Source organism: Mchenga conophoros, linkage group LG23 (genome assembly GCF_057382185.1).
Source record: "Mchenga conophoros isolate Kocher_MC1m ecotype Shallow Benthic linkage group LG23, M_conophoros_male_GT1.1, whole genome shotgun sequence".
In the NCBI taxonomy this organism is placed as follows: Eukaryota; Metazoa; Chordata; class Actinopteri; order Cichliformes; family Cichlidae; genus Mchenga; species Mchenga conophoros.
Window position 1 is genome coordinate 33,747,266 of NC_140547.1, and position 10,980 is coordinate 33,758,245.

A 10,980-nucleotide genomic window follows, 5' to 3' on the forward strand; every position below is an offset into this window, starting at 1 on the left:
AAAAGACTCTGCAGGAAGATAAACTTTGGAAGACAGACAGTTGACATCTAGTTATATACATGTATATGTCCTAGATATTTCTTTCTACATCTCATTATTACTTCTACAGGGGGGTGAATTTCATTCAGTTCCATCGTGTTATATTTTTTCCACATAACTTCCACAAATGTGTCAGTTCTTGCAGAAAATATGCAGACAAAACATGACACTGGCCAAGATAATAAGGCTGATAGCAGCAGTCAAGAATGAAAAGTAAGAAGTTTGCATTTACAAAAGAGAGCGACTTTACATGTCAGCACAATCACCGAATTTTATGGCCATGATCATGGGCAGTTAATGATATAAATAGATGACGGATACATTACTTTCCATTGTAAAGTAATTCACTTAGTCATTTCAGATCAAATATTAACAAGTAGTAGAATGTATCTCTTTACTGGGCTTCCCTGGGATCAGTAAAGCAGACCAGTACAGACAAGGACTTTACTTTCACAAAGAGACAATGCTTGACTGTGTGGGAATGAGTTTTGTGTTGCTGCTCTCAGCAGTGGGAGCAGCAACAGTGGAGAGGTGAGTTTTGTTCATTAAATAGATCTGATCAGGGGTTGTTGTTTTTTTAAATAGATAATTACCTTCAAAATATTCTTAGCATACAAATCCTTGTGATGTTGGTATAAGTTGGACAAAGCTTTCACTTTTGTTACTTCCTTCATTTCTGCTACTCTTCACTATTTGCTGACTTTCATTGTTTAAAGTGGTACACTGAAGATTAACGGCTGGGAAGCGTTCAAGACGTTAAGATGGTGTTGAGAATTTTTAAAGAGTAAAAATGATCTACACATCGACACATCTGCACATCATCAGCTACAACCTGTTTAACTAAAAATAGCTTAAAGACAAATAAATATTAAAACTGAGATCATTTTGTATATTTATGTGTACACAAACAAGGAAGTTGTCTTGATGTAATTTTTTTATTATTATAAATACACATATATTCTAACTATATACAAAAGGGTTTTGAATTGGGGACAGGGGTCAATATGGGCTATGGGCTGAATATGGGCTATTGTAAGACAGTTGAGCAGAGAGCAGGGCGTGGAGGGTTGTAAAGTATCCAATGGCCTAGTGAAAGAAACTTTATTGTGCTTTTAAATATATAATAATTTTTCATTTGGTGGTAGCAAGATTTTTTTTAAGTTTAAACATGCTCATCTTCATCCTTCTTCTCTGTAATAATATGGAGGAGGCTGGCTGCTGTAGTCTATAGAGCAGGGGTCCCGGGAGCAACTTGCAGCCCACGTCACCCCTACTTGCGGCCCGTATATTGACATGAAGAAATATAATTCAGTTTGGCCCTTGAAGTTACTTTTTTTGTTAGGGAGGATTTGTTTGTTGTTGAGTGCAATGTTAAAATAAGTTTTTTCTTTTTTGTACTACTTGAACACTTAAGTCGCCCTCACATGAGACGTCAGCGCCGGCAGTGGCCCACAGCTCATTTAAGTTTGAGACCCAGGCTCTAGAGCAAAGCATTTTCCTATTATAGCACTTCAGCTGCTCAGTAGTTCATGGCACCTTTTCTCTAATTTTTTATTTCATAATGTGTCAAACATGGTTGAACAGATTCCTTTACTAAACACCTATGTTGCTGTAATTTGTGCAGAATGTGGTTTTGTGAAAAATTTGACAATGGACCCTTGTACCATCACCGATGCTGGCTTTTTAGCTTGTACTGACCAACAGCTGGATAGACTGCCTTTGAAGCAGTTAAAAATTGATTATTGCAGGCTTGTAATTTTAAAAACTATTAACTACAACCCAGATAAAAGAGCATACTATTATTGAGGTATGATTAACGTCAACTGCTTCTCAAGATTTTCGTGTATTTTTTGTGCAACAGAGCCCAGTATGACTACTATAAATACCACCCCATGTCAGAGGTGAGACACACATAACTCAGATGTCACATCTCTCTCACACACACACATTTTCTAAAATATGCTGTTTATACAGCACTGTACAAAAGTCTTGAGCTAGCCCTCATTTTGTTAATGTTTTCCAAGAAAAACAGGAAACAGATGCAATAATTTACTGGAATATGCAACATTTATGGAAATGTGATAATTTTGCACCTCGCCCCTGACTCCTCCGTACAGATTGATCCCGATTTGAACCAAATCAACCTCATCACTCCATAAGACCAATTTTGGTTCAATTCAGTTTTATTTCTATAGCACCAAATCACAACAGTTGGCCAAAGGCACTTTCTTTGCTAAGTTGTCTATTATAGCGATGCAACACCGGTTTATCCCTTTAGATATGTGACTTTTTTAACTTCATATTTCCATAAGTTCATGGTGATTTAACAGTTGTTTAATGCACACACACACAAAAAAAAACAATACTCTTCTTGAAATGGCCAGATACAAGAACTGGACTGAAAATGGGTGAAAAAGAAGCAAGTTACCGAAGAAAAACTTTGAAGGATATCCAGAAAATCTGCAGAACTATTGCTAAAGACCCTAAGTCTGGAAGCAAATTATCAAGAAATGAGGGGTTTGATACATGTTTGTGCGTGTGTGGATATTAGAGAAAGACAGCTAACCAGTCAAACGTTTGTAAGACTGCAGTATATGTTGGTACTCCATTTTACAGATCACTAGCTGGATGGAACAGATGGTAAAGGATCACCCTGATGTTGTAACCGTGGTGAAATATGGAAAGACCTATGAAAGCAGGGATATTAGCTTGCTCAAGGTAAACAAAGTTTCAGATCACAAGCTGTCATATGCCAAACGGATACTGATGCACACGGATGTTTGATATTTGTTCTCCAGATTGGCCTGAATACTGGAAAGGAAAAGAAAGCTATCTGGATGGACTGTGGAATACATGCCAGAGAATGGATCGCTCCAGCCTTCTGCCAGTACTTTGTTAGAGAGGTAAGAGAGCTGCTGTCAATATACCTCCACCAGGACTCATAGGACCCTTCTAGGGGTAAAGTTAATGCTAGGGGATTTTGTTAGCCACATTTATTCTAGAAACAAGAACATTTCATTTTAAATAACGTATTTGGTATTGTAGTATTTCTTTTTAACTATTTTAAGTTTGAATTTTCCAGAACACGCATAAATTCTATTAAAAAGGGTGGAGATTAACCTAACCCTACCCCTAGTTTGATTGCCAGTGACCTGACCTGAGTGTGATTGATGTTAAAAGGCAATAAATATATAAATAAAATTAAGATTTACAGCAAATCTTCTAATTTGTTGTCCTGATTGTTTTCTGTTGTGAGGAGAAAACATCCTGTCTGACAAAATGAATCTAATTTAATAACTAAATGTCCTCCAGTGGGTCAGCCTGCCCCTGATGTGTGTTCGTCTGTTCCAAACAGATTCTGCAGACATACAAAACAGATGCCAAAATGGAAGAGATGATGAAGAACGTGGACTTCTACGTCACTCCAGTGCTCAATATAGACGGCTACATCTACACGTGGGAAAATAAGACAGTCAGTCCTCGTATTTGATAGATATATTAAATTAAATATTAAATAGATAGATATTTATCCAATTACATTTCTAGGGTTGTGCACTCAGGATCTCAAACCACAGATGAACAGGATATAATAGGATGATTATTGCTCAAAAACCTTCAAGTACAAAATAATTGAATGTTTTACAGTAAGACACATGGAATAATAATGAACAGCATCAATCACAGGAAGCATTTAATATCTACAAAAATGTTGTGCTGCCATTCTATTTATGACTGACTGAACATTTTGCTCCACTCAGACTCGACTGTGGAGGAAGAACAGGTCACCAGGTCCTGAGGACTGCAGCTGCTATGGCACCGATCTCAACCGCAACTTTGATGCCAACTGGGGAAGTGAGTGATGTAGCTGTTCTTCAGTGAAAGCTGATCGTTGCAGTCTTTCCTTTTTATTTATTTTTTTATTGCTGTTTTTGAAATTATGGCCAAGCATGAAACTCTCCTCAGGTCTTTGGAGAACTTTTGGCATCTTTTACCTTATTTCTGTGACTCACTGGTTTTATTAATGAAACTCTTTTCCACCAATCTGTGCTTAAACCATATGCATCACAGTTTTATGTACAATTCTAAGATTCATCAGTGTCTTCTCAAAAGAACTGGTTCCTAGCTAAACTCAGACACTACATAAACATCAAAAATGAAAGACAGACTGCCTGAGATAACTTAAATACACATCGTAGTCTAAGGAGCTTAGAAAGAAAAGCGTCTGGACTTCTTTAAGCTGCTTGAAGACATTTCACCTCTCATCCGAGAAGCTTCTTCAGTTCTAAGAGCAACTGGTGGAGAGTCCCAGATTTAAGCCCTATGGGAGTGTCCCCAAGAGGGTCATGGACCCCCTATTGATCCTCTACCTAATCACATGAGTGAAGGTGTGAAAACGGGTGTAGGTCACAATCAGCCAAGGTTTCAGGTGTCCTATCATGTGATTTCCTGAGGTGAAAAGGCCCAGGGTGTGAGTGGGCATTAAACCATCTGGGAAGGGATCACAAATCTGGATTATAGATGGCAGACAGTTGGTGTCGTAAACCACCTCCTCTGTTCAAAGATGGTCGTTCACAGTGCATATAAATGGCTTCTTTTACTCCTCTTTCAAACCGTCTGTCTTCTCTGTCCAAAATGTGAACATCGGCTTCCTCGAAAGGTCCTCTTGTTTGAGGATGCCAATGTTAATGCCCACTCACATCCTGGGCCTTTTGACCTCAGGAATTTATGATAAGGTGGGGCTAGGTTTCACAGCGGTTCCACCCAAAACCTTGGCTGATTTTGACCTGCCTACTGGTGATGGTCAGAGGGCCCGGTGGCGCCAGTGTCCGGCAGCCTCGCCTCTGTCAGTGCGCCCCAGGGCAGCTGTGGCTACAATGTAGCTGCCATCACCAGTGTGTGAATGGGTGGATGACTGAATGTAGTGTGAAGCGCTTTGGGGTCCTTAGGGACTAGAAAAGCGCTATACAAATGCAGACCATTTACCAAAGAAGTCCAGATGCTTTTCTTTCCAAGCTCTTTAGACTACGATGACCTGGATGACTGAGAACCTTCACAGACTTAAACACACATCTTTAAGTGTGCATTACTCTTATTCCCTATATACATGACAATGAAGTGCACACATTTCATTAATCAGACAACACTGTCACAACACAGGAGTCATGGTAAAGTTCTAAGTTATTACATGTCAGATGAACAAAGCTGACTCAGTGACTGCCAGGTTCCCAGGTCCTGTGGCTGCCAAAGAAGCCCAAATCATCACCTCCCATTTTGTAATGAATTGGCTGGGATGTCCTGGGAAGATTGGCAACGGTCTTGAATGTTTTAACTTGTGAATAATCTCTCTCAGTGTGGAATGATGAGCTTCAAACTCTCTGGAAATGCTATTATAAGCTCTCCCAAATTAATGGACAGCAACTATTACTTCTCTAAGAAGACTGCTGATGTCTTTTGTTCTTGGCATTGTGGTAACACACACCTGAGTTCTCCAAACCAGCAAACTGGCAACTTTTATAGAGGGGCTCAGACTTGCTGATGACCAATTAATGTAGTGAATCTGATTAGCAGGGCCTGGCTGCTACTTACTCTCTTAATTCTTATGTTACCAGGCAGGGTGTTCTAAAATTTTTAAAAACTCCGCATCTGCATTTTGGCTTACGTTTTATAAAATAAATAATGAAACAATGTAAAATGTCATGCATCGTTGTTCATCTAAGGGAGTATCTATCTAGTTTGAAGACCTGCTAAGTACCAGATTATATGTATTTTATTATACTTTGATATGCAAAAGTTAGAAAACCTTAAAAAAAAGACTACTTCTGTCAAGCGAGGGTGTGTCGCAGGCAGCGAGAGGACCCAAAATGTAGGACTTGGCAGTCAGGCTTAATTGAACTCAAACAGCTTTAATGCTGCAGCTCGCAAACAAAATACAAAACAACAAGACACACGACTTAAACTGACAACAGGAATGATGACATGGCAAAGATCAAAGGGAAACTGAGGACTTAAATAGACATGAGGTTTATCAGGGAAAGAGACAAAGCTGGGGAAAACAAGGCACAGGTGAACAGAATCAATTAAAGAGCAAGGGGGAACACAAAACCTGAAGGATAAGAGACTATCAAAATAAAACAGGAAACTAACACTAAGATTAAAACACAGGAATTTAGCAGGCCAAAGTAAACACGAAGACAAAACTGACTAAACACAGACATATCAGAAACACAAGCTAGGCCTGGGGAACATAGGAGGGCTCAATACAAAATCAGAATGAAAACCTAACCAAAGGTAATATTTGAACTGAACACTACAACAAAGTCAAATGGGAAAAATCAAACAGAAAACGGAGTCCCAAACAGAAAACGCTGGGTACAAAACCCAGGATCATGACAACTTCCTTTTTACAGTGACTGTATCTACATACATGCTAGTATTGAAGTTCAGTGTTGCTTAGTGGAGAAAGACATGCTAAAAGTAAAGATGAAAGCAAAGAAAACACTAAACTTTGCTTCCTCCAATTTGCCAAAATCAAGATGCTAATGCTAATGTAGCTTTAGCTTATCACGCTATACAAAAACCATTAAACCTCATCCGTGAATAGGAAACAATGTTAACAGACTCATATTTTGTTTGATGTTTGAACCAAGTAGCCAAAAAACGTTTATAAGTTATAGATATATGCTCCAAAGGTCAAAGTGTATATCATGACATCACCTAGAGACTTTGGATTCCATTTTGAAGCCTCAGCATTTGGTCACTTCCATTTTGTTTTTTTTAGAGTCACAAGTATTTGAAGATGAGGGTAGAGTGCAAAGTTATCTGCTAAAGCTATTGGCTTTGTTAGCAAGCTCCATTAAGTATAGACACACATATCTGTCAATTATTACTAAGCAACAAAACTGATAAAATACCAGAACTTTAATCACCGCTCATCCACGTACCAGGCTACATTACCTGTTAGATAATTCCATTGCAAATATCGCAACAGCAACAAACAGCAAAAACAATAGAGATATCCAGTTCAGTGACTTGAATTAGCAATGGTGAGACACTGTTTAACTACTTGTCTATAAAAAAAAAACAAAAAAAACAATTAAAACAGGAGTCTATGAGGTTTGACTCACTTTGGGAAGCAGCCTCAAGAGGAACTGTAATTTGTATCCTAATTCTTCAGTCCAGGGGTTACTACTACTTCAAAAGGTAAACTTGTGTTAATAGAATGTGAAAATAATCATGTTAATATTATATGCAATTCATATATTGTCCTTCTTTGCCTGCACAGCCGTTGGGGTATCATTTGACTGTTGCTCAAACACCTACCCTGGAACCAAACCAGCATCTGAGCCTGAGGCCAAGGCTGTAACTGACTTTGTAGGAAGCCGAAAGGACATCTTCCTGTGTTTCCTCACCATCCACTCCTACGGCCAGCTGATCCTGGTTCCCTATGGACACCCCAACTACACTGCCCCCAATTATAATGAGCTGGTATTTATATCAACAAATATAGTGATGCATTTTTTTACACTTTTCTGAGACACTCTTTATAGCTTGACAATGGTTATATCTGTGTGCATTTACATTAATAAAGAGGATAGCAAGTAAGGAAATGGGTAAATGCACTAGGACATTAAATTCATCCTCATGTGCCAAGAAAGAACAGTGCAGATGAGGTATTGGGTCAAAAATCTGGAGCCAAAATACCAAACTTTGGTTGGTCGTTTAGGGATTCAATTCTTCTAATCTTGTTAGGAATCCAAAACACTCAAAATAAATCACTGATAAAGACTCTCATCTTTCCCAAAGTAGTTCCCAGATTGACAACAAGATGCATGAGATCTTTTAAGTCCTGTAAGTTCCAAAGTGGGGCCTTCAAGAATTGGACTTGTTTGTCAAGCTCATCCCACAGATGCTTGATTGGATTGAGATCTTGGGAATTTGGAGGCAGAGCCCAAACCTCAAACTCATTGTTGTGTTCCTCAAGTAATTCCTGAACCAGTTTTCCATTGTTCTTCCTGAAAGAGGCCAGAGCCACCACGGAATACTGTAACCATAAAATGAAAGGGTGTACACGGCCTGCAACAATACTTAGGTAGGTAGGTAGATAGTACTGTCAGTCCTTCCATCCATGTGGTAGAACCCAAGGTTTCCCAGCAGGAAATTGCATCACACTGCCTCTGTCTGCCTCTGCATCCTGGTGCAACATGACTGGTCTACAGTTATGCCGCCCCATACAAAAGAAACTGTGATGAACCGGGTATTCTGACACCTTTCTATCAGAATCAGCGTTACATTTGTCTAACAATTTGAGCTACAGTAGCTTGTCTGTGGGAGCAGGCCAAACAGGCCAGCCTGAAGCCACATGCTTCAGTGAGACTTGGCCACCGATGACCCTGTTGCTGTTTCACCAATGTTTTCTTCTTGGACAACTTTTGATAGATACTGACCACCGCAGACCAGGAACACCTCACAAGAGCTGTAGTTTTAAGATTACCCAGTTGTGTGGCCAGTTACTCAATTACTCACTTAAGCTTGCCCACTTTTCTGCTTCTAACACTTCAATTCTGAGAACAAATTGTTTACTTGATCCCTAATACATTGTACCCACAAACAGGTGCCATGATGAAGAGATAATCACTGCTATTCACTTCACCCATCAGTGAATCGCAGATATATAGAACAGCTACAAGGTTTTAAGTTTTTGCTGTTAAATAAAAGACATATATATAGCATTCTGACAAGTTTCATTTCATATCAGTCTTGTATAATGGCAGCCTAGTGGGGCAGACATTAGTGTTGTCACACTCATCCCGGTGCCTGGTGACTGGTTCCAGCTTCCTCCCACCCTCCAAAGACATGTAGGTCAAGCTGACTTTAGATATGGGTTAGATAAAGCTTTTAGCGGTCAGTAATATTGTGAATGAGCTAATATAAACACTAATCTGTTTCCAACAGTATGATGTATAATATTTTTTTTTAACTGTATCAAAATAAATTAATGCATTGTCATGTAACCAATTTTCTACTTTAAAAAAAAAAAAGAAAAAAGATAGAGTTCATTGTTTTACCTTTACTTTGTGGTACAAAATTGTCAACAGAGCTTTAGGAAAGATCTCTGTAAAATACAAATAAGTACAGCAGTGAAATTCTGCATTACCTCTTAAAAGGTACAAAACTTACTTTGGTTTTGGAGAGTGTATTTTCTGAGATTACATATAATTTTTAAACTCCTGATGCAGATCGTTTGTTGTGATTAAGATGAATCTAGTAGGACCATTTTGATGTGGAACATTTGCAGGTGAAAAATAATCAATCACAATATAAACCATGTGACACCATGTCCCATGCACACTTGTTATTTCAGCCATCCCATACCAGATAATGTAAAGACATTTTTATATGTCTGGCTTTGCTAGATTTTATTTAGCTAGCTGATATTAAAATTACACGACTGAGTTATAGTTACCAAAAGAAAATATAAAGAAAAATAATGCTCTCTAACTTGCGTTGATGATTCAGTACTTTTAATTGCTTTTAACTGAGTAGAGGCTGGAAAGCAGCCATTATAGATGCATGAAAACTCAAAGTCCACAAAGAACAGTAAATTTTAAGAGGAGTAACAACACAGCTGAACTGATCACAGCCTGTCCAATAAATCTACTGGAGCTTACAGTACAAATTAATTTGGAAGTTTTATTAACACTAGTCTGATTTCAGTATATCTATACTTGGGTATCTTCACTTTCCAAACCCAGCATTAACTTCTGTACAAAAAGGATTAAGATGAACCATAAATCATGCAAAGCTACTCCAGCAGAATCAAAGGATAAACATATAGAATAGGATAAGGGAACAGTAGGTCACAAATACTCATGGAGCACCATAACTTTTAAAACAGTATTGATTGCCTTATACAGTTAGTGGCATCTCATATCTTTCCTCTGAACTTTTATTAATGAAAACATACACCTCCAGATTCTGTGGACTCATGTTTAAGTGACTGTATGCAAAAATTCCTTTCTAATTCCTCAGATGATGGTCGGAAAGGGTGCAGCAGAAGCAATTTGGAAGGTTCATGGGATGAACTACACTGTAGGAGCCTCGCCTGATGTACTATGTGAGTTTACAAATCAGCTGCTAATTATAATAAAATAAACTGCCCATATCTTTAAATATTATGTTTGAAGGATTTTTAGGTGGTTCAGAAATGTAACTGCTAAACTCTTTCTCCAGACGCCAACTCTGGTTCATCCAGAGACTGGGCTCGAATGCAGGGGATCCCCTTAACCTTCACCTTTGAGCTCAGAGATAACGGGACATACAGCTTCGAGCTTCCTGAAGACCAGATCCAGCCTACCTGTGAGGAGGCCTACAGCGGGGCTCTGCACATCATCACCTATGCCCACGACAAGACCTTTAGCGGTGCTGTAGCCAACGCTGCTGTGACCCTTTGGTCCATACTGTTAGCAGCGGGTGTCACTGGAGCCACCCTCATGTGAGGTGGAGAGCTGTTTGATTTCAGCCATCCTGCTGTATAAGGCACTCATATTTAGTTCTTCACCTCAAAGTCAGATTTAGAAACAGGATAAGCTTTAAAGGTTCAGTATTTGCTGGAAAGAAAAAGAACAGTTAATGTAGAATTCTTGTACTCAAATTTTCTTTTATAATAAATAGAATAGTACTTACAGAGCATCTCCTCAGCAAATGTCCTTTTTCACAAGGTTTAAAGAAAGTGATTCTCCCCAATAATATTAGGACATAAACATTGTGTAAAATGCACTTTTTTCTTGCATTGTTTGTTTGTCAAGGCTAACAAACTGAGAAACTTGAATGCCTTAAATAAAAATACTGGCAGTGGCGAGTGCAACCCCTCAGCCTCCAGTAGCTGCACCTCTGGTATGAATTTCAAAATCCTGCCTTGCCTTTTTCTCAAGTTATTGCATT

At 38.7% G+C, this 10,980-nt stretch overlaps 1 protein-coding gene across 2 annotated transcripts; it reads left to right on the forward strand.

Moving 5' to 3' along the window:
• The first annotated feature begins 414 nt into the window (after positions 1 to 414).
• Positions 415 to 10,903, forward strand: cpo (carboxypeptidase O). Of its 2 annotated transcripts, XM_085264668.1 has the most exons (9): positions 415 to 570; positions 1,901 to 1,940; positions 2,656 to 2,757; positions 2,838 to 2,942; positions 3,395 to 3,511; positions 3,798 to 3,891; positions 7,322 to 7,524; positions 10,069 to 10,153; positions 10,270 to 10,903. In XM_085264668.1, exons 1-9 carry the CDS (start codon positions 503 to 505, stop codon positions 10,533 to 10,535), a joined length of 1,080 nt encoding a protein of 359 aa, XP_085120794.1. In that variant the 5' UTR covers positions 415 to 502; the 3' UTR covers positions 10,536 to 10,903. The 2 variants fall into 2 exon arrangements, with proteins under 2 accessions (XP_085120794.1, XP_085120795.1); XM_085264669.1 differs by lacking the exon at positions 1,901 to 1,940 and having other exon boundaries at positions 430 to 570.
• The last annotated feature ends 77 nt before the right edge of the window (positions 10,904 to 10,980 follow it).